We start from the raw sequence: 23,480 nt of genomic DNA, 5'->3' as shown, positions 1-23,480 counted from the left end.
GTCAGCTCTTCGCATCACCTACAGATTGTTATATAATATTGAGTATAATTTCCTGAGCTCTACAGTAGGTCCTTGTTGGTTATCTATTTCATACATAGTAGTATATATATATGTTAATCCCTACCAGGTTGCCAAAGTATTGGAGTTTCAGCTTCAACATCAGCCCTTCCAATGAACACCCAGGACTGATCTCCTTTAGTATGGACTGGTTGGATCTCCTTGCAGGCCAAGAGACTCTCAAGAGTCTTCTCCAACACTACAATTCAAAAGCAACTCTTTTGCACTCAGCATTCTTTATAGTCCAACTCTCACATCCATACATGACTACTGGAAAAACCATAGCCTGATCTCCTTTAGTATGGACTGGTTGGATCTCCTTGCAGGCCAAGAGACTCTCAAGAGTCTTCTCCAACACTACAATTCAAAAGCAACTCTTCAGCACTCAGCATTCTTTATAGTCCAACTCTCACATCCATACATGACTACTGGAAAAACCATAGCCTCAATTCCCTCTAAAATGGCATCAATAAAGCAGCAAAAAGCATTAATTTTATTACATTTTGATCTATGAGCATACACCTTAAAATTCTCAATGACTTAGTGATTTCACATAAAGCATTTTTATTGTATACTGAAATATGTGTAGTCTCCAGGAAAGAGCATATGTGCAATGTCGTAAGCTGAACTAGCAACTTGAAAAAAAAAAAATTGTGGCAAACTATACATAACAACAAATGAACTTATTTCCAAAACAGAGAGACACCCCCAGACACAGAAAACAAACTTACAGTTACCAAAGGGGGAGGGGGGCAGGGGGAAGGATAAATTAGGAGGTTGAGATTAACATATATATATATACTACTATCTATGAAATAAATAACCAACAAGGACCTACTGTGGAGCACAGGGAATTATACTCAATATTACATAACAATCTATAGGGAAAAGGATATACATAGCTAATATTATGCTTAATAGCCCACATTTTCTGTAATATAGACAATATTACTGTAAAATCTATATGAAATGGCAAAGGAATTGGAATAGCTAAAATAATTTATAAAAAGAATAAAGTGGGAGGAACCAGCCTACCCAATTTCAAGATGCACTGTATAGCTTCAGTAATCAGGACTACATGGTACTAGAGGATGTATGGACACATAAAACAATGGAACAGATTAGAAAATCCAGAAACTGACCCACACAAATACATTGAATTTTCACAAAGGTGCAAAAATAATACTGGAGAAAGTACAGCCTTTTAAACAAATGGTGCAGAAGCAAATGGACATTCATAGGGAAGGGCATTAAAGCCTCTAACTAAACATGATGTGTGTGCGTTCGGTCTCTTCAGTCACATCCAACTCTTTGCAACACGATGGACTGTAGCCCACCAGGCTCCTCTGTTCATGAGATTCTGTATACAAGTTTCCACAATTTTACTTGCAATAAAATTTTACTTGAAGCAAACCTAGATGTTCTTCAGTGAACGAACATTTAAACAAATTGGTACATCCATACCAGCAAAAAGGTACAAGCTACTGATACACACAACAACTTAGAAAGATCTCCAGAAAATTATTATAAATTTAAAAAAGCCATTCTCAATAGTTTGTATACCTATACCTCCATTTATGTAAAATTCTTGAAATGACAAGATTCTAAAAATGGAACAGATTAGTAGTTGCTAGGGGTTAAAAACTAGTGAGGACTGGAATGAAGTAGGTATGGCTAAAAACGAGTAACACGAAGGACCTTGGAGATCATGGAAATGCTGTCTTGACTGTATCTGTCAATCCTGGTTGTGATACTGTACTACAGTTTTGCAAACTGTTACTGTAAGGGGCAACTGGGTAAAAGATACACAGTATCTCCATGTGCTGTTTTTCATGATTACATATGAATCTACAATTATCTCAAAATAAAATTTTAAATTCAGTTTTTAAAAATAGAACAACACAAAAAGTACCTCAGCTGGCACTAGAGGTAAAAAACCGACCTGCCAATGCAGGAAACAAGAGACTCTGATTCAATCCCTGGGTCCAGAGATCTCCTGGAGAAGGAAATGGCAACCCACTCCAGTATTCTTGCCTGGAGAATCCCATGGACAGAGGAGCCTGGCCAGCTACAGTCCATGGGGTCGTAAAAGATTCAGACACGACTGTTCTAGGTATCCGGCTAGTCTGGGTAATCTATTTAGCTCAAACTGCTTACTCTATCTACTCTCTCTCAAAAGATACCACCATCAACAAATATTTGTTAGGCATTTGTTATGTGACAGGAACTTTATGCACTACCTTTACCTGCTAAGAACTTTACTCATTTAATCCTCATAACAGATAACTTTGAATTCTCTTTTTCATATTAAGTGGCAACCTCAGACACTGCCCTCTCTACTTCATCTGCATGCCTCCACAACCTTTTTTTTCTTCCATTGATAATAAAAAGAAGGGTTCACTCCCCAAAATAAGGGCAAACTTTTCACGTAATTACTGTATCCTTCCCTCTCAGGATCCTGACTCCATCCAATATCCTTGTTCTTGCATTTTGAACCCCTGCCTTTCAACTACTCCTCAGTCAGTTCAGTTAGTCAGTTCAGTCGCTCAGTTGTGTCCAACTCTTTGTGACCCCATGAATCGCAGCACACCAGGCCTCCCTGTCCATCACCAACACCCGGAGTTTACTCAAACCCATGCCCATCGAGTCAGTGATGCCATCCAGCCATCTCATCTTCTGTCGTCCCCCCTCCTCCTGCCCCCAATCCCTCCCAGCATCAGGGTCTTTTCCAATGAGTCAACTCTCCGCATGAGGTGGCCAAAGTACTGGAGTTTCAGCTTCAGCATCAATCCTTCCAATGAACAACCAGGACTGATCTCCTTCAAGATGGACTGGTTGGATCTCCTTGCAGTCCAAGGGAATCTCAAGAGTCTTCTGCAACACCACAGTTCAAAAGCATCAATTTTTTGGTGCTCAGCTTTCTTCACAGGCCAACTCTCACGTCCATACTTGATCACTGGAAAAACCATAGCCTTGACTAGACAGACCTTTGTTGGCAAAGTAATGTCTCTGCTTTTTAATATGCTATCTAGGTTGGTCATAACTTTCCTTCCAAGGAGTAAGTGTCTTTTAATTTCATGGCTGCAATCACCATCTGCAGTGATTTTGGAGCCCAAAAAAATAAAGTCTGACACTGTTTCCACTGTTTCCCCATCTATTTCCCATGAAGTGATGGAACCAGATGCCATGATCTTAGTTTTCTGAATGTTGAGCGTTAAGCCAACTTTTTCACTCTCCTCTTTCATTTTCATCAAGAGGCTTTTTAATTCCTCTTCACTTTCTGCCATAAGGGTGGTGTCATCTGCATATCTGAGGTTATTGATATTTCTCCCAGCAATCTTGATTCAGCTTGTGCTTCTTCCAGCCCAGCATTTCTCATGATGTACTCTGCATATAAGTTAAACAAGCAGGGTGACAATATACAGCCTTGACGTACTCCTTTTCCTATTTGGAACCGGTCTGTTGTTCCATGTCCAGTTCTAACTGTTGCTTCCTAACCTGCCTACAGGTTTCTCAAGAGGCAGGTCAGGTGGTCTGGTATTCCCATCTCTTTCAGAATTTTCCACAGTTTATGGAATTCCAGTTGAGCTATTTCAAATCCTGAAAGATGATGCTGTGAAAGTGCTGCACTCAATATGCCAGCAAATTTGGAAACCTCAGTAGTGGCCACAGGAATGGAAAAGGTCAGTTTTCATTTCAATCCCAAAGAAAGGCGATCCCAAAGAATGCTCAAACTACCGCACAATTACACTCATCTCACATGCTAGTAAAGTAATGCTCAAAATTCTCCAAGCCTGGCTTCAGCAATATGTGAACCGTGAACTTCCAGATATTCAAGCTGGTTTTAGAAAAGGCAGAGGAGCCAGAGATCAAATTGCCAACATCCGCTGGATCATCGAAAAAGCAAGAGAGTTCCAGAAAAACATCTATTTCTGCTTTATTGACTATGCCAAAGCCTTTGACTGTGTGGATTACAACTACTTCTACTCTGTCTGAATTTAGATATGTTCACTAATACTCCCATCAATTTAAAAATAAAAAGCTTCCCGCAACCTTACTAAACATGAACCATTCTCACTCTTCTTGCAGCCACTTTTCTTAAAACTGTTCCTATTTATTCTTCCTACTTCCTTTAGTCCCTGATCCCCTACAAACTGGCTTCTGCTCCTACCCCATGAAAGCCTAATTTCTTTCAGCAGTTGACACCACTTCCCATTCCTTAATCTAAACCCTTTCTTGTTTGGTCTTCTCTGACATCACCACCCTGTGAGAGCTGAAGTAAGTGACACAACTGACCTAAAAAGAGGGAAACCAAGTAGGACAAGAGACTAGCAAAGAAAGAAAAGGTGAGTGGAGGTTGCTAATTTCTGAGCGGGGACTTGGGACACAGAACGCAGAAAGGGTCACCGTGGGCGCTAAAACAAAGTGAGATATTCACCATCACCTTCATCATCTTTCTCCCTTCTTCCTTTAAGGGCCTGACGGTATTCAAGGAAAAACTACAGGGTAATGGCCACTCGAGAGACGGCGGGAGCCGGCCCCGAGGCTTCGACAAGGGCGAGCACTCCCTGCGGCGCGGCCTCCACCAAGTTGGCGGCGGCGGCGGCGGCGCTCGGGTGTCGGCGGAACCCGTGCGCGAGGCCGCTGTTGCAGCTCGGCGCGGGGCCGCTGGGGGGCGGACGCGTGTGCGCGTGCGTGACGGCCCTTCCGGCCCGGGCAGAGGCGAAGCAGCTTCTGGATGTGCGGGAACTTGACGTGTGGATCCCTTGGCGACTCCAGTCGTGTAACCGTGCGGGATACCTTGTAGGCGGGTTGAAGCCTGGCCGCGGCCTCCACCCGCCGCTGGCGCTAGGAGGAGAGCGGGAACCCCCTGGGCTGGGTGTCCTCAGCTTGGCCCTCAGCCAGCGGCGCTGAAAAAGATACGGGGGATAGGGGTTGGTGGGGAGATGCAGGCGAAGTAGGTTTCTCTACAGATCCAGCGCCTTTAAACCCTGCGCACACTTTTTTAAAAATGAAGAAATTAAGGCTTAAGGAACTAGAGAGTCGCCTGCAACAAGTGGATGGATTCGAAAAGCCCAAGCTCCTTCTAGAACAGTATCCAACCAGGCCGCACATTGCAGGTAGGGCGGCTGCTGATCACGCCCTTGTTTTGCGGGTTAGGCCTGTCTACTCTTTCTTATAACGAAAATAAGACAGTTATTTGGATACAAGAATGTCTAGAGTAATTTCGCTCTAAGATTTCACGTTGCGTGGGAGAGAACTTCCTTAACACTGCAGCTGAAAACGTCCCACACACAGGACACGCTGTCGTTTTACTGTTTGGTTTTCTGCATACCCCTTAATACTGTTAGACATCTTTTTAATGTGTTTATTAATCTCATTTCACAATTAACTCCCTGAGGGCAAAAATGTGCTGGTTTTGTTCACACAATTCCCAGTATCTAGAGTTCCTTATACTACTTAGGAGCTCAGTAAATATTTGCTAAATTAGAATCAGTTTCCTAGTGCAACGAATTTGCCAGGGCAAGAATTCCTGCGCGCTATACTCTGCCCTAGAAATGAATACTAAAGTTGGTAGTAGAAAGACTTGAGTTTTAACAAATTCAAAATAGGTGCAATATTAAAAATGAGGATGCATTTCAGTTTTAACAAATGATCTGAGAATCAGTAATGTTGCTTAATAAAGATTGGTACTGGAAGTAAAAGAACACAGGAAAAACCATTATATTAATAAACATATTACCAAAGTCATTGAGAGAGTCTTTGGAAGATTAAGTTGTTGGGAACACCAGGGGAGGAATCCCCTTAACTTCAACATAGTTCTGTTTCTAAGCTGCTAAAGAAAGTCAGGGGAAAAAGGGTGTACCCGCACTTCATTCCAACATATTTGTCATAATTCCAATCAAAAGTTGCACAAAATTGTATCTGGGGTAAGACCAGTTTTCCCAGTGTAGATAATGATTTCTTTAATGTCTTCTGGCTGTAGTGAAATCGTTTTCTTCCCCCCAAATAAGAATCCGTTGTTTGAAACCCACTGTGTAAACATACACATAGTTGTGCTAGTTCTTTGAGATACTATCTCTAAAGACATTAACACCTGCAGCAGTAATCAACAGCACAGTCAGTCTGAGACATCCTGGTTATTGTGTGTTTTGATAAAACCTCTGGATCCTGGGGCATCAGTGATGGCCAGCAACCTTTGGTAGGTTCAGAGATAGGCAGGGAGGTGTCAGTGGATATTACTCATGCTTAACCTCCATATATTCCCCACCTTTGTGTATTTAAAAGATCCCTTTCCCATCTCAGCAGCCTCTGTTCTGCTCCTCAATAGTTCTCTTATCAAGTTTCATTAGTAGATATTGTTTCTGTAGATCATAAGTATATGTGTGTGAATATTTGTGTTTAAAGGCTATATTGTGGATGTAGGTCTTTTCCTTTCCTATTCTAGCTTAATACAGAATATTATGATGACTTGAACTTTCTTCTCCAGTTGAGGATTTGTGTAAAGAAAATTTAATTATATGTTATTATTTTTAAACCTGGAACATGAATTTGGGGGAGAACTTAATAATGCAAGAGGAGAAATTGTTTTATAAAGGGTCATTTGCACAAATTGGATTTTTGGTCATCCACTTGCCTACTTACTCCTTAATATATTTTTTGATCTTTCAGCATGTATGCTCTATACAATCCATAATACATATGATGACATTGAAAATAAAGTGGTTGCAGATCTAGGATGTGGCTGTGGAGTGCTTAGCATTGGAACTGCAATGCTAGGAGCAGGGTATGTGATCCACTATATTTCTATTTTAGTATGGGGTAGTTTTAATAAGAGTAAATAAAATCAACTGAATTATGAGACTCTACAGAACATGATGAGAGGAACAATAATCCAATACTGAGTACATTTTGAATGGGCAGAACATCAAAACAAACTTAAAAAAAACAAAAAATGGTAATAGCAGCAATTAGAAGCCTATATTTTAGATGAACCTGAGTTTCCAACCCCTGACAGTTTAGGAAATCATGCTGTTGAAAGGCATCACTCACTGTCACTTGGCCAGTTGGGTTAAAATGGTACATGGTTTTGGTTTTGTTGTTTTGATTTAGGATCTATAAGTATTTACTTTGTGTTTTATATTTATAGGTTGTGTGTTGGATTTGACATAGATGAAGATGCATTGGAAATATTTAATAGGAATGTAGAAGAGTTTGAGTTAACAAATGTAGATATGGTTCAATGTGATGTATGCTCATTATCTAACAGAATGCCCAAATCATTTGATACAGTAATTATGAATCCTCCTTTTGGGACCAAAAATAATAAAGGTTAGTAATAATAATCAGCTGTGCTGGTATCTTTGTAAAAAAGCAAGTTTTAAAAACCATTTTTTCATTGGATTGTTTGGTTAAGTGACTTTATCACTGTTCATTAAATAAACCAGTCTCTTACCTGTGTAATTATTACAATTTCAATCTCTGTTTAATGCATGACTAGAGAACTGAATTTTTCAATCTTTGTTTTCATAAATTTGTGCTAAGTGAACAAATTTATTCACTTATTATTTATTCTTCATCTGATTCCTAGAATGATTTACCTCTTTTGAAGATTTCTTATAAAGTGTTTTATACTTTTAAAACCTCTTTTTAATGCCTCAACATTCAAAGATTTCAGTAACAATGACTTATTGTGCCTATTTATTTTATCTGTTTTGTGGGCAAGGAGGGTAGGGAGTGAGCAACAAGAGGAAAAGACATGCACAGTTTAAAAAGCCCTCCCTCCACCAGCCCCCATCATTCTGATTACTACTTTACCTGTTCTCTTCTGCCCTCTTTGAAAGTTGTTAATTTGGAATATATTAAAATTTTTACTTTAGCCTCATTTAAATGAAACAGTATAATTCTGATTTTCTTCCATCAACCTTAAAAGATATTTAGACATCTTAGATATTTGTACCCTGTCTTGTTACAGAAAGAATTTGAAACAGCTATTTTGGAGTTTGAAAAAAAAAGTTTCCAAATCCCCAGTATTCCTTTAATCTTCTATTTTGATAACAGTTTTTTCTACTTTTAACAGGGACAGATATGGCATTTCTGAAGACTGCTTTGGAAATGGCAAGAACAGCAGTATATTCTCTACACAAATCCTCAACTAGAGAAGTAAGTTCAAATCATCATAATATTCTGTGTTATTTATTTTTAAATTCATGACAGTGTTTGAAGGATTTACTATCAGTACTAAATACCAAGGTATCTAATTCTCCTGAAATTTTTAAACATCTGGCACTTAGAAATTAAATTTTCTCCTTAACTAACTAGCATTTATGAGTAGCTTTATTTGTCAAAGATTTGTCCAGGCAGGAATTGTTAACAGGAAAGAGATTATATAATTCAGGAATAGAGAAGCATGGTGTGACTGTGGTTACAGTATGTCCTGGTTTGCTTGGGTAAGTCCTGGTTGATGCCTGTAATCCCAGTGTCTCTGTATGGCCTAGTGTACTTGAGAGAGGCAAGGACAGCCTGGTTTTTAAGAACACTGAGCCTAGGAAGCTAAACTAATCTGAGTTCAGAACTTATTTCTTCCATTATTTTTTATTGTCAGCACATGATACTTGAAGGTGCATAAGACATATTCTAGAAAATTGGGGGTGGGGTGGCACATTTTTTTAGTGTCAGTTTAACATAGTGATCAAGAACAGACTGTAGAGCCAGACTACCTAGGTTCAAATCTGCTTCACAGCTGTCTTCTCTTGGTCAAGGTTCATTTTGAGTTCATTCGAGTTCACTTTCATCACTTACCCTGTACTCACCTATACTCTTATAGCATAAGGAACTAAGAGTACTTTATACTTTGTAGGGTTGATGTGAGGATTAAATTAGTTACTGTTTACAAAGCACTTATAATAGTGTATAGCAATTGGTATGTTAGCAGTTATTTTTAAGTGATATATATATTAAGAGATTTTAAGGTTTTGTAGGAAAAACATTAATATAAATACAGTGTACTGGAATTCGGTTGGAAACAAATTATGACTATATGATAATCTAATAAACTTTAAAATATATAAAATTTCATAGCTAAAAATATATATAGGCATACTTGCCCTTTATTGTGTGGGGCTTCCCCTGATGGCTCAGATGGTAAAGAATCCACCTGCAATGCGGGAGACCTGGGTTCGATCCCTGGGTTGAAAAGATACCCTGGAGGAGGGCATGGTAACCCAGCCCAGTATTCTTGCCTGGAGAATCTCCATGGACAGAGGAGCCTGGTGGGCTACAGTCCATGGGGTCGCAAAGTCAGACACGACTGAGCCACTAAGCATAGCACAGGATTGCACTGTGCAGATAATGCATTTTTGCAAGTTTAAGGTTTGTGACAACCTTGCATCAAGCAAGTCTGTCAGCACCATTTTCCTAACAGCATTTACTCACTTTGTCTATCTCATTTTGGTAATTCTTGCAATATTTCAAGCTTTTTATTGTATTTGTTATGGGTGTTGGTGCTCTTTGATATTACTGTTACAGTTGTTTTTGGCATTGTTTAGCAATAAAGTAATTTTTAATTAAAATATATACTTTCGGGGGACTTCCCTGGTGGTCCAGTGGTTGAGAATCTGTGCTTCCACTTCAGGGGGCATGGTTTGATCCATAGTCAGGTAACTAAGGTCCCACATGCTGTGAGTTCCAGCCCCCAAAAAAGTACTTTTTAAAGACATAATGCTATTGCACACCTAAAAGACTACAATATAGTGGAAACAGAACTTTTATATGCACAGAAAACAAAAATTATTCAGGTTACTCTTGTGATATTCACTTTATTATTTTGGTCTGTTACCAAGCCTGTAATCTCTCTGAGGTATGCCTGAATACTGCTGAACAATTAGTAGTGATACATGTAGGTAAGCAGCAGAACACAATATAACTTTATTGGTAAATAAATCCCCATTCAGTTAAGTGAGACCAAACACCAGTAATTATTGCTATCTAAAAAGCCTGTGTTGAGGAGGTCCCCAAGACCATCCTCAGGTTTGATGATTCACAGGGAAGTCTAACAGGACTGAGCATATAGCCATACTCATGACTGTGATTTATTACAGCTAAAAGTTACAGAGTAAAATCAGCAAAAAGGAAAGGTGTATAGGTCACAGTCCAGGAGAAACCAGGTGTAAGCTTCCAGAGTTCTCTCGCAGTGGAGTCATATGGGATGCACTTATTTTTTCCAGCAAAGAATTTTTGTGACAAGGCATGTGAAATGTTAACCAAGGAAGGTCACTGGAGACCTGATGCCAAGCGTTTTTACTGGGGACTGATCACATATCACCCCCTTGCCTGGCACATACCCAAATTGCAGACTCCCAGCAGCAAAACAGGTATTCAGCATAAACACTTTAAGTACAGTAACCCACTCTTATTAAAGAATGGGGAGTGAAAACTCTCTCAAAAATCTAACTTTCCATACTCCAGCCAAAGGCCAGACTAATATGTAGACCTTTCCAAGGATAAGCAGTCAGGACTGCTGTGAATTCTTCTGCACAGCCTGGCATAGGTCTTATATTACTCATACATAGTTCATGCAAACCAAGTAAAATATGCCAATAAAGAGTGCAATTAAGCAGCAAAGCCTAATAACTTGAATAAATTCCTTTAGTCACATTACCAGGGAATGCCTGTCTTCATTGTTTGGTATTGCCATGTTCCACCACCAGGAGGCAGCAGTATCAGCATTGTCTTGGCTGGCCTAATAGAATTTTAAGCAAATATCTCTTGGAGTTGGTGATGGACAAGGAAGCCTGGCGTGCTGCAGTCCATCAGGTCGCAAAGAGTTGGACATGACTGAGTGACTGAACTGAACTGAAGCAAATATTTACTTAAGTACAGTTTTCTATTTTAGCAATGCAGAAGTATTTCCATTAGCAGAGTAACTAGTTTGAGAAATTAATCTGGTGTGTGTTGTGCATATTGTGAAGATGTGATGAACTTCTAATATTAAACAGTCCTTAGATTATGCTGTAGATACATCTGCTATAAGCCTTGTGATAATTTTGCTTAAGCATTCTATTGTAACTAGTAACATTATCACTGACGCTTATTTCAGACAGACCCCTTAACTATAGACCCTTGTCTCTTTTAAGTACTTGGCCCTCTATTCATAATACAGGTGCATTTGATACAACTTTTTGATAGAAAATTTGATATAAAGCATGTCCTGGCAGACTTATACAATTTACTGAAAACTTCTACTGGCACCCAAGGTATTTGTTCTTTCCAGGCTCAGACAGAACCTTACATATCATCACAGTGACTCCAGTATGCTGCTGCTGCTAAGTTGCTTCAGTCATGTCTGACTCTGTGCGACCCCATAGACGGCAGCCCACTAGGCTCCTCTGTCCCTGGGATTCTCCAATAAGCTAGACGACTCTAAAAGTTGTTGCCTTATCTTCTTTCATTAGGCATTATGAGAACTTAAGTTCTTGGCTCATAGTTAAATATGTGAACCTCAAATTTAGGGAGATGTAAATAGCTAAAACCAGCATTTAGCACTTGTTTTTTGTGCCACCACAGTTCAAAGCACTTTTCACCAGTCTAACAATTTGATGAGATACCATTACTATCTTCATTTAACAGATGAGGGAACTGAGGCACAGAAAGCACGATTTGCTCAGGGTTACATAGCTAATAGAGCTTCAGTTCAAATGCAGGGTGTGATTCCAGAAACTATGTCCTTAACCTCTCTACCATACTGCCACTGAATTGCCCTTGGACACAGATCTCTGCTGGTTTCTGGGAGAGCTGTGTATTTATCTTTAATATTTTTATGCACATCAAAGTCCATCAAGCGACTTCTGAAATAACAGCTTTGTTACTTATATAGTTTAGTTCAGATTATTAAATGGCTTGGCTTCTTACTAAAATATTATCCATCCAGTTGAAAAAAATTTTAAAGGTCTAAATTCTAATGAAATTTTAAAAGCTTGAAAACTTACAATCAAGTATTAGTAAAAAGCAATTTTTTGAAAACTGTTTTAAGACCAACTCACATTAACATGTTTATGTTCAGCATATTCAAAAGAAAGCTGCAGAGTGGAAGGTCAAGATAGATATTATTGCAGGTAAGACAGTTTTTAAGTTTCTCACAAAACAAATTTCAACCATAATTATCTATGTTTGGTAATGGGTTGGAAATGGAGTAAAGGCAGGGTATCAGTGTTTGCTCAAGATTATCCCAATTTATGCATTTTACTGAGAACTTTTAAGCGATCTAAGAGCTTGGGCTTAAGAGTTTGTCAGGTCTTCATTTGAAATCCATTCCTGAAACATACCACCAGACTATGCTTGGATTACTTTTCAATTTTCTAATTGTTCCTGAAGTCAAATAACATGAAGCTTTTTCTTTTAGTGGGGGACAGAATATAATCATCCACACTATGTAAATCATGTTTGATACATTTTTATTAGTAAATTGCATAATACTCACAGACATCAAAATGGCAAAAGCATATAACTAGAAGCTGACTATAACCCAGGTAATTCTGAAAAGTCTGAAATAAGAGTATACAATAAGGGGGAATTTTTGTGGTTTTTTTTGGACTGGATTTAACAACATAACTAGAAATGTCACCTTCATAACAATTAGTAATGTGTCCAAGTCTGTATTCCTATTCAGTACTGTCATTCCTTTCTTAGTTTAAGATATAATATGCAACGTGGAGACCTCAGAACAGTTCCAATAGTAGTATACCAAGTCAGAGACTTGCTACTCCAGGTGTGGTTGTCAAGTATGGACCATCAGCATTGACATCCCTTGGGAGCTTGTCAGACTTGCAGAATTCAGGCTCCACCCAGACATACTGAATTACAATCTGCATTTGAACAGGATTTGACTTGAAGGTGATTTGTTTGTGCATTAAAATTTGAGAGCTGTGATTTAGAGAGAATGCTTAGTAGGAAGATAATTAGCTACTGACTACTGTTACTAAAATCCAAACCAGAAATTTTTAAGATAATCATGGTTATTATGAAATTGGTAGCTATTGATTATTTAGGAAATTACAAATAGGAAGGTACTACCATATTTAAGTCAAGGGTGGTAAATGTTTAGAAGTACAATTTTCATCCTTAGGTGGCTTTTGTTTTATAGAGCTGCGATACGACCTGCCAGCATCATACAAGTTTCATAAAAAAAAATCAGTAAGTCTCTTGATTCTGGTTTATCCACATTCAGTACTGAAAAACTTCACAATAAGTAATTATTTCTAATGCTATCAAGTTGCTTGAGTAAATACAGAAAGCCAGCCTAGAAGATAAATATTTAACTACAGAATGGGCCTATGATCACAACAGCCAATATGCTGGTTTAACATGAATTCTTTCTCCAATACTTTGGGCACAAAAATAAAAAAAAAATAAACTAAGTTTATTTTTATGCAGTATACATTTTATTACTTTGTACTAATGCATTCATATTACAAAGGCAACTTAATGGAAGAATGTTTCTTTTGATATTTGAATAATCCAAAAGAACACAAACAGAACTGCACATTAAAAAACTCATTTCGATAACAGAAGACAAGTTCAACAATAACAACAACAAATCTTCCTTTCTTACAGGTAGACATCGAAGTGGATTTAATTCGGTTTTCTTTATAACAGCCTCCAAAGACAAAAGCAGCTTAAAATCTAATTAAAATGAATAAAAAATTTGTTTATTAAACTACTGGTCTTCGGCACCATTTTCTGTTTTCTGTTGTTTTGATGGAGGTTCTTCTTCGTCTCTTTCTTCTCGTGCTCTTTTTACTGCTCCTATACAATAAGAACTTTCATTAAGGGCACTGAAAGCATTACTCTTGAGCATAATTATCAAAAATAATTTTGTTTAAAAAGATTAGCAATAACTTCCCTAGTGAGGAAAGGCTTTTCCTTTAGTACAGACCTGCTCTCTAAATTTAGCTTCCAAATATTTTTGTTTGCCACATGTAATACCACCATAACCAGGGTCAATCACAATCTGAGAATATCACTTACACAAAACCACACTGCTGTTCTCGCCCAAATAATTTTTCATCAAAGTACCAAAGGACTTAGAAAAACTTACCAGATGCACCGTTTGCATCACGTTCATCATCACTATCAAATTTAGTTTTCTTGCCCTGAAACTGTACTCTTCCTTTAGCAGACCCAGCCTGGGCAGCTTTATTTCCCTTTCCTTTTCCTTTAAATCTGCGACCTGTAGCGACATAATTAAGAAATCATCACTCTTTTAAATCTCTTGTCGATGTCTTTTAACACCAATTATAAATTTTTAACCAAGTAAATGAGTTAAATTGTAAAAGAAAATCAGAACTAATGACCTTTTGACTTCCATTTGTTTAGAGATTCTTGTTGATCTTCTATTATTTTTTTCAGTGCTTCTTTTTCCACATCTCCTTCTAATACTTCCCAGGTGACGTCTTTGTTCCTTAGTTGTAGGTTACCATTATTGGCCTCTTTTGCTTTATCCAGTGCTTCCTTAGCTTTTTCTTTAAAAAGAATTATTCCCTACACCAAAGACAGAAAACAAAAGCCAGGGAATTCTACTGAACATCAGACATCAGGAAGGAAGTTATTAAAAAGCTTGCAGTCACTAATTTCCAATAGTTATTCACAGCACAATCTCAAAAATATCAATCAGACATCATGTCTAGTTATAACAGTAATAAAACAATTGCTTTCTTCTTTAATGTCATCTTAAGATAAGTTTCTATGGGTTTTTTAATTGATTGGTAAAAAGCATATGAATATTCCCCAAACCTCTTTGGCTCCTCTGACAAAGTGTATCCATTTTATTTCACCATGATTTGAGAAAAGGGTGTGCAAATCTTCTCTACACGTCTGATCATCTAAGTCTCCTGAAAATTTCAGCAAGCAGCCAATCTTTTCTTCTAGAGATTTCTGTAAAAATATACAAGGCAATACAAAGTTTCTTAAAGCAATCACAAACCAGAAATGGCATGTACCACTCTCTACATATATAAGCTAAAATGTTTTGAAGTAGTTTAAGTAGTTGGTGTGTTTTCCTTTATCATCCTTTGTTTTACATGGCTTCTGATTTTAACTTACTTTAACTTCTCCAGCAAGTCATCATTAGTATATAAATCTTATTGCTCTGTATAGTAGTAATTTTAGGCAATATTTGGCTAGTACTTTAGTGCATTGACAACTGCAGACTTGCTTACATATTTTCTTTAAAAAGTCCCCAGAGCTTTTTGTTCTAACTTTGAATTACAGATTTCTTAAGAGACTAGTAATATATACTTACCATTTCAGCACTTTCTGCTAGCTTTTGTTTTTCTTCTTGCTCTCTACAAATAAAAATATCATTAGAACATTTCCATCTACTTTATGCATAAGAAAATTAAACCCTGATAAAGTTAACCTTAATCATGATTACTAAACTACTAAATAGTACAGTGATCTATTCTCTAACCACACCAAAAGCTCAGATTTTACCATCAAGCCTAATTTTAAGTTTCACATACAAAACAAAAGCCAGTCCTTGCGTTTTCTGACTCTCTGATGCTAGAGTGCAACAGAATGTGGCCCTAGGATTATCAAGGCAGCTTAGGACCTCAATATTTCATAAGCAGAAGAAAGGTCTATTGCTACTCATATTTCAGAGCTCATCATCAGCTTCACCTCCCAGAACCAATAACTTTACCTTTGTCAAAGCTTTAAGGAACTAAAATGTGATTAGCTCAACGTACTTACTGTTTAGCTCTTAATTTAGCTTCCATTTTATTTTGCTTTCTTTCTTCAATTTTTTTGGTGAGGTAATCTTCCCTAAGGACACACAATGTAAAGGCTAAGTTCATGAGAACTTTTGAAGACTGAAAGTTAAATTGAATGATTTAAGATATCACATAAGAATAAATGTTACATTTTCTATCAACATAATTACCTATAAATTCAAAATACACTAAGGAAGTTACTCTTATTTTTAAAATAACAGTTTTACTAAGAAGTAATTCACAGGCCATAAAATTCACCCTTTTAAAGTACATAATTCAATGACTTTCAGTATAACACTGATAGCATGATTTATCACTATGCATCTCTAGGTCCGTCAGGTTTATTTTAAGTACTTAGTATTTAGAAGACTGTACAATGCAGAAGTAGGAGATTATGGACCTGCAATTCACTTTAACATGAAAATGTCCAGTCTGTGCTAGTTTTTAGACACAAAGGGCGATACACAAGAATGTGATTCAAATCGCTATTTATTAGTCCTCTATACTATATGAAAACACAGGCATATAGACTGTGAGAAATACAATTAGATAATGATTGTACAGTGATCTATTCTCTAACCACACCAAAAGCTCAGATTTTACCATCAAGCCTAATTGTAAGTTTCACATACAAAACAAGTACTGAAACTTAACCTTCTTTATTCATTGCTAGCAGTGAAAAGGTCCTAATAAACCCTTACAGTCAAAGGACTAATAGTACCACTAAAAGAGCTTTAAATATTTCTCAAAGAATGCCTAAGGATACTGAAAAATACTGGTCTTACTTAACCCCAGCGTTTTAATTCTAGATAACTAAGTGCCCGCCTCTCAAAAAAGTCAGCAAACAGACTTACTTGAAAAGTATTAGCAGGTCTGTGTCTTTGTACTTCTGGCCAGGGGTCTCGACAAACTTTTTAGCTGATTCAATACTATCAAATACAGCAAATATTGAACCCTTTGAAAAAAGGAAGAAAAAAAAATTTTTTTAAGTTACATCCCAGGTAATTTTCAACCAGAAAAAGTAACAACATACAAGCATACCTTAAACGCTTTGTGCAACGTTCTTCTCATCTGAATATTTAGCACTTGACCTTTATCTTCCAACCATTCTTTTATGTCATCAAGAGCTGCATCAGTTGGGAAGCCTTTCTATGAAAAGAAGAAACACACAAATGCCATCTCAAGTAAACAATGTCTCAGAAATTCTGATTTACTGTGTCTTGAAATGGGCCTTTCTATGAAAAGAAGAAACACACAAATGGCATCTCAAGTAAACAATGTCTCAGAAATTCTGATTTACTGTGTCTTGAAATGAAGCCAGGATATACATATTATCTTTCTGTCTCTTAAATGTTTAATAGCTCTAGTTAAAAGCTGTTGTTGACCAGTGCAATAGAAGTGACCCGTTTATCTGGGATCCACTTCAAAATAATCCAGGTAGGGCAAAGATAAAGCAATATTAATCATGCTAAAAACTGTTGAAGAGGATAGTGGTACATTATATATTCAATCTACTTTTGTATGTCTGAATTTTTGCAGTATAAAAAATCTACTTAAAAATTAACATTATAAAAAAATTAATGTTGAAGAAAATAGCTATCAAGTTTAACTATTGATAAATAACAGCCAATATGCACTTGATGCTTACAGTATGTCAAAGATTCTGTCCCATGTTATATGGTTTTTTTGTCATTTAATTCTAACAACAGTTCTATAAGGTAAAAAATATTATCCCCACGTAGGAAGATAAGGCTAGAAAGGTTAAGAACATTGACCAGAAATATACAGCAAGTGGTGAAGCTATGATTCCTGAGTCCTTATTCTGATCCAGTAAGAATCCATGTTATTTCTACATAACTTTTAAGATACAATTAAAGGCCCACTTACAATATAAACAGATCTGTTTTTTACATCATTTTTATACTCATCAGTCACTTCAGGGAGGGGTTTGCTGGGAGATCTTCTAATTTTAGTTTTATCTTCACTTATTTCCATGAGTTCTGCCTTTGATTTGCTCAGGGCCTCTACTATTACATTAAAGTCTGTCGTTAAACGGTTTAACCTAAAAAAATATAAAAGCATTGTAAGATTTAGAAAAAGCCCTTGCTGTTAACAGAAAATCTAATAACTTAAAAATGTTTTTACCTATTAAACTTTATCATTATCTCCAAAGGAACCCAGCCTTCATCCAGTTTGATCTGTTCCTTTAAAAATTTGTCCCGTGGCAAATTGAAGTCTCCAAAATAATACTGCAAGATAAGTACAATATACTGCAGAGCACTGTAGAATATCAACTCTAATCCTGGAGTTTTTAAAAATTACCATTACATCACCAAGGTCTAGGCTTTAAAAGTAGCAATATGTGTCAAAAGTTAACTGGCAATAAACATTTTCCCTTAAATACACTTTAATAAAATACTTATAATGCAACTTAATAAAAATATAAAACTAAAAATGACTATTGAAAGAATGTAATTAACAGACATGATAATAGAAAGCCTTAAAAAAATTTAAGGATTTAACAGATGAAAAGCCTCATTTCAGTGTGGAAAGAAGAGACTATTATAAAAACTGGAATAAATTTGTTAATCACTCTAATTTTAATTGTTTTTAAATTAGAAAAATCTACTGTTCTCTACATCATGTGAAACAGCTTTTAAAAAAATTACTTTTGCTTTTTGTTTCAGCTGCTGGACAAGGCAACTATATTCCAGCACATCTTTTTAACCTAATGAAACCTTCTTAACCTTCTTAGCCAACCAAAAGAAAAATAACTAACTTATGTGTAAAAATGTAAAGGAAAAGCTTATGATTATATAACAGGGAATTTGAATCATCAAATAAATTATCTTACAAAAATCAAACTTACTTTCAAAACACTTTTGTACTTGTGAAAAGGAAAAACTCACGCTGAAATACAAAATCTGTAGGCTTGTATAATAAATTAAGAGCATTCTTACACATGAAACAAATGGTTCAAATATTTTACACATAATTCAATTTTCAAAAAATATGTTGGAAACATGTGACTAGTGTGGCCAACAGACTGTAAACAGAAGAGGTAACCAGGTGCATCTTCTGAACTGTGCAATTAAGAGCCTCTATCGCAGGCTTCCCTGGTGGCTCAGTGTAAAGACTCCACCTGTCAATGCAGGAGACACAGGTTCGATCCCTAATACGGGAATATCCCACATGCTGCAGGGTAACTAAGCCCATTGAGTCCCAACTATTGAGCTTGTGCTCTAGAGCCTGGGAGCTGCAACCGTTGAGTCCATGTGCCACAACTATTGAAACCCAAGCACCCTAGGGCTGTGTTCTGCAAAGAGAAACCACCACAATAAGAAGCCTGCACACCACAACCAGAGAGTAGCTCCTGCTCTCCACAGCTAGAGAAAAGCCTGTGCAGGAATGAAGACCAGCACAGCCAAAAATAAATAAAATATTTTTTAAGAAGAAAAAAAATAGAAAAATCTAAAAGTTTATTAAATTTCCTGTGTTATTTTAAATTTCCCATGTTACAACTTTACTAATTTCTTTACAATTGTGAAGAAAAATTACAAATTATTCTGTGTTCAATATTTAGAGGATATAAAAAGTTTATCAAAACTTATAATTGAAAGCAATGAAAAACATTTTCACCTAACAAGTTCGCCAAAAATTCTAAAAACAAGAATACTTACTATTGGCTTGAACACAGAGAAATGGTCATGCAGGTAGAGATATTAACCACCAGTAAATATCAAATATCAAAAGTTCTTAAGAAAAATCATGTATACCCTTGAGACAGAAATCAGTAAACATGTTTAGTAGTATTTATGTTATACAGATACTCATCACAGAACTATTACAGTTAAAAAATTGGAAATGTCCTACATATCAAATAGTAAATGGTATAAATTATTGGTGATATGAAACTACTACCCCAAAATGCATCTTATTTTTGGTGGGAGGGAAAGGGAAAAAAATTATGTTATCATGAGTACTGACCAATGTGTGAAAGGGTATTCATCAGTCTTTTAACCTTGACTACCTCAAGAGCATGAGATTTGAGAAGGGGTAGGTCGTGGAAGGGACATTATTGACTTTTTCCACATATATTTTTGTATTATTCCAAATACTGATCATAGAATAATTTATAATTTTTCTTCACAATTATAAAGAAATTAGTAAAAAAAAAAAAAGTTGTAACACAGGAAATTTAAAATAACAGAGAAGTGCAACTTGTTACAATACCTAAATTAAAAAAAAAGTTTAAGAGAACTTTGAAAACAGACACTTAAAAGTTACGATGACTGAGAAGACCTAATTGAGTACAAAAACTATCAGGACCTTCAGAATAAAGTTCTATTTAACAGGGAAGGTATTTTACAAAGAATTTTTAAATTATCCTTCTATGTGCTATGCATTATTCCAAAATGTTTGACATTTTATGAACTACTGTAAACCTCACAACCATCTTATGAGGTACTAATTCTATCCTCATTTTATAGACCAGGAAACAAAAGCAGTAAAGAAGTAAAGTTATACTGGTCTATAGTGTTACCTTTTGAAATGTCTTTGTCCTTGGGTTTTAGAAACTGGCTCCACCAATATAAAACTGTACACTACTGTACATCTATCTTAACTCCAAGAATCAAAAACAAACCAAAATGTTAGACAGGTCAATATATCAAAATTAAATGCTCTATCTTTGTTTTAAGGTCCTAAATCTCCTCTCAAAGAGTCTGTTTTCACACTGTAATACCACAAGAATCATACCTCAATTTGATGACAGATTTTGGCCTCCAGAGCGGCCATTTTTTCATTATCACCATTTTCAGCCATTCTGGCTATCTGCAAAATTTTCCAAATTGGCATAAAAGTTATTTACCTTTTACATAGAACTCAAGACATTTAAAAGAATGTTTTAATTATCAATATCCCACTATTTTCCTAAATAAAAAACAATTTCACAGGTTCAATTTCTCTACTCAATTTTCTAATTTCAACAAAAGAAAAATTTTGAACTAAGTGATGAAAAACTATCAACAATCCTCACTTCTTTCAGTAAATCATTGTTCCATCCTCTATAACAAAGTGAGTGGGTCATCTTCATTTAGCTGATCCAGAAAGCTCTGAGGGGAAAAAACTCCATGCATTTAAGCATATCAGTTGTTAATATCATGGATCTCAGTCTTGTTTGGTGTGAACTGAATTTCTTAAAATCAGCCACAGTTGATTTACCAAAAACAAGACTATGTTATCAAAACTTTTGGGTGAAACAAAATTTTTAAAATATTACACAGTGTTAAATAAATAAATGCTAATATTAAGGAATATATGAAAATGATCATTTGAGAACCTGAGAACACTAAAACAACATTAAACTGGAGTATGCCTACTATTTGGGCTTCTCAGGCGGCTCTAGTGGTAAAGAACCCGCCTACCAATGCAGAAGACACAGAGAAGGGTTCCATCCCTGGGTCGGGAAGAAGCCCTGGAGGGCATGGCAACCCACTCCAGTATTCTTGCCTAGAGAATCCCATGGGCAGAGCAGCTTTCTGGGCTCTGTCGCAGAAGTCGGACATGACTGAAGCTGACTGAGCATGCACATACACATGCCTACTAACATTGGTTAACCTTACAGCCACATTCCTGTTTCACATCCCTCACAGTAACATTGCAAGAAAATCATAAGTCTGTGAAGTTGGTTTGCTAGGACTAACAGTCTCCTGACTTCAAATTATTTGCTTCTAGTTCTCCATTAAGCCATCAAAACACACTGTATATTTATAAGAATTCATCAAGGCTATCTGCCATTAGTTAACTCTAATGATACACTTCTTGGAGGCAACCCTTTATAACTTGTAATTACTATGCAATAACATGGATGCACACTGGAATCTCTCCTATGGTGCAACACCTTACTAACAAAATTTGGTCAATCTTACGCAATGGTTTTTTCACCAGGATTCCTAAGTTATTACCGTGATCTGTTGTTGTTTAGTAGCTTAGTCGTATCCGACTCTTTTGCGATCCCACGGACTGCAGCCTACCAGGCTCCTCTGTCCACGGAAATTCCCAGGCAAGAATACTGGAGTGGGTTTCTATTTCCTTGTCCAGGGGATCTTCCAGACTCAGGGATCGAACCAGCGTCTCCTGCACTGGCAGGCGAGTTCTTTACCACTGAGACACAGGGAAGCCCTACTGTACTCCAGAGCCTTCTATAAAGGAAAGGGTGAAATAAAAGAACTATTTAGTCCCTGTAATACTTCTCTGGCCTACTCAAAACTGGAACTTTGTTTCATGAGATACACTCTTAGAATGTACAACTGAAATATTACCCACGTTTCTCAATTTCGCTCAGAAGCCCTGATGTGAGTGAATAATGACCGTTAAAACCCAAGAGAGTGACGCCAGGAGAAAACCTGCGGCCCCGATTCCCTGACCCCAGTCCGTCTCGTATGATCCAAGAAACCCTTCTGCGTTTAACCCACGTCAACCTCCTTAGAATCTTATACAGCCCAACCGAAACATTCGTTTTCGGCGACACTGCAAAACGGTGAAGGTACGAAACCTTAAAGACGCAGTGAGGATGCAGGCAGCCTGAGTCCAAATAATCCGCCACAGTCCGTCCCAAAGCAACCAATTGGTCGCCTGGGCCCCAGCCACGTGCGAGGAAATCCTCACTCCCCCGAAGAAGGCAGGATCGGCTCCCCACCTCGCAGCGGCCCGCGCCCCTTAGCTCCCAGCGCAGCTTGCCACATACGGCTGCGGCCCACGCGGCGCTCTCCCGGAATGCGAGGAAGGCGAGGAGCGGACGCACCCAGCGTGAGGCAGCAATGAAAGGGACGCGCCGTCGCGCACCACGCAAAACAGACCCTTTTGTACTTTCTTCTCTTTAGCCACGTAGAGTTGCTCACCTTGCAGTTCCTGGCCCCACAGAGACGTGGCACACGATCCCCAGCAGCGTCTACACTCCTCTGAGTCGCCGGCTTGCCCACCGCGCGTAAAGAAGATGGGGGCCGTCCCGGCAACCCTCGCGGTTAAAGTGGGCGGGGCTTCGGCGCACCAGAGCCGGCTCCGCCCTGTGAGCATGCGCCTCGGCTGCAAGCTCTCAAGGTCTGAGATGTCCTGCGCCTTATTTCGGTGGGGTTGGGATACAATGTTCAGCAGCACTTTGGAAGTGTTAGGATTAAATATTTATTTTTAAGTATTTCTGGAGAGCATTTGTATTTCCAGTCCTTCCTTGGGCTCTCCATTCACATGAAGTGGTTGACTTTTTTCTGACTATACTTAAAAAAAAAAATTGTTTTGATTATCCGTAATAGTTAACCCGTTTTTTAAAAAATGACAAGTAAAAAATTTCATATTTTAAATGAAAAATTCATGGAATCTTAAATTTGAGAAAAAAATACAGTAGCGAGTTTAGGAGCTGGAACTCTTGAGATCCGACTGCCTGCGGTCAAATAGCAGCTCTCCAGTTTACAGGTTCTGTGACTTTGGGAAAGTTACTCAACCTCTCTATCCTTCATATGTAAAATGGGGCCAGTGATAACTATCTTACACTTTATATAGCTGTCGTGAGTATAAAACATGGTACAACATATACCTTTTGTCGGGAACTGTGCCTGGCATATAATAATAGGAGCAGCATGTATTAATCTAAAACAAAAC

The 23,480-nt window shown here is 37.4% G+C and overlaps 2 protein-coding genes across 7 annotated transcripts; one reads left to right on the top strand and one right to left on the bottom strand.

The window, feature by feature from the left end:
• Positions 1–4,753: 4,753 nt before the first annotated feature.
• METTL5 (methyltransferase 5, N6-adenosine) lies at positions 4,754–13,771 on the top strand. 4 transcript variants are annotated; one of them, XM_043487880.1, is made up of 7 exons: positions 4,754–5,177; positions 6,730–6,844; positions 7,208–7,389; positions 8,138–8,220; positions 12,119–12,170; positions 13,199–13,248; positions 13,669–13,771. In XM_043487880.1, exons 1-7 carry the CDS (start codon positions 5,069–5,071, stop codon positions 13,705–13,707), a joined length of 630 nt encoding a protein of 209 aa, XP_043343815.1. In that variant the 5' UTR covers positions 4,754–5,068; the 3' UTR covers positions 13,708–13,771. The 4 variants fall into 4 exon arrangements, with proteins under 4 accessions (XP_043343815.1, XP_043343814.1, XP_043343813.1 ...); XM_043487879.1 differs by having other exon boundaries at positions 13,181–13,248; XM_043487878.1 differs by lacking the exon at positions 13,669–13,771 and having other exon boundaries at positions 13,199–13,526.
• On the bottom strand, positions 13,478–22,877 carry SSB (small RNA binding exonuclease protection factor La). Of its 3 annotated transcripts, none has more exons than XM_043487873.1 (12): positions 22,727–22,877; positions 20,583–20,657; positions 17,970–18,073; positions 17,712–17,886; positions 16,866–16,973; positions 16,679–16,779; positions 15,805–15,876; positions 15,356–15,398; positions 14,848–14,988; positions 14,409–14,595; positions 14,153–14,284; positions 13,478–13,860 (listed from the first exon to the last, which is right to left on the bottom strand). In XM_043487873.1, exons 2-12 carry the CDS (start codon positions 20,646–20,648, stop codon positions 13,772–13,774), a joined length of 1,218 nt encoding a protein of 405 aa, XP_043343808.1. In that variant the 5' UTR covers positions 20,649–20,657; positions 22,727–22,877; the 3' UTR covers positions 13,478–13,771. The 3 variants fall into 3 exon arrangements, with proteins under 3 accessions (XP_043343808.1, XP_043343810.1, XP_043343809.1); XM_043487875.1 differs by lacking the exon at positions 22,727–22,877 and adding an exon at positions 21,860–21,881; XM_043487874.1 differs by lacking the exon at positions 22,727–22,877 and adding an exon at positions 21,791–21,846.
• Positions 22,878–23,480: the final 603 nt, after the last annotated feature.

The sequence above is a fragment of the Cervus canadensis genome, chromosome 15, assembly GCF_019320065.1.
Source record: "Cervus canadensis isolate Bull #8, Minnesota chromosome 15, ASM1932006v1, whole genome shotgun sequence".
Classification (NCBI taxonomy): domain Eukaryota; kingdom Metazoa; phylum Chordata; class Mammalia; order Artiodactyla; family Cervidae; genus Cervus; species Cervus canadensis.
The sequence above is the reverse complement of the archived record's forward strand: the minus strand, read 5'-3'. Positions and strand labels throughout refer to the sequence as shown.

Coding starts and splice junctions, on each gene's coding strand:
- METTL5 (XM_043487877.1), top strand. CDS start 5,069: ATGAAGAAATTAAGGCTTAAGGAACTAGAGAGTCGCCTGCAACAAGTG. Junction 5,178..6,729: donor AACCAGGCCGCACATTGCAG/GTAGGGCGGCTG, acceptor TTGATCTTTCAG/CATGTATGCTCTATACAATC. Junction 6,845..7,207: donor ACTGCAATGCTAGGAGCAGG/GTATGTGATCCA, acceptor TTATATTTATAG/GTTGTGTGTTGGATTTGACA.
- SSB (XM_043487873.1), bottom strand. CDS start 20,648: ATGGCTGAAAATGGTGATAATGAAAAAATGGCCGCTCTGGAGGCCAAA. Junction 15,399..15,804: donor GCTAAATTAAGAGCTAAACA/GTAAGTACGTTG, acceptor TTTTATTTGTAG/AGAGCAAGAAGAAAAACAAA. Junction 14,285..14,408: donor AAACAAATGGAAGTCAAAAG/GTCATTAGTTCT, acceptor ATGTCGCTACAG/GTCGCAGATTTAAAGGAAAA.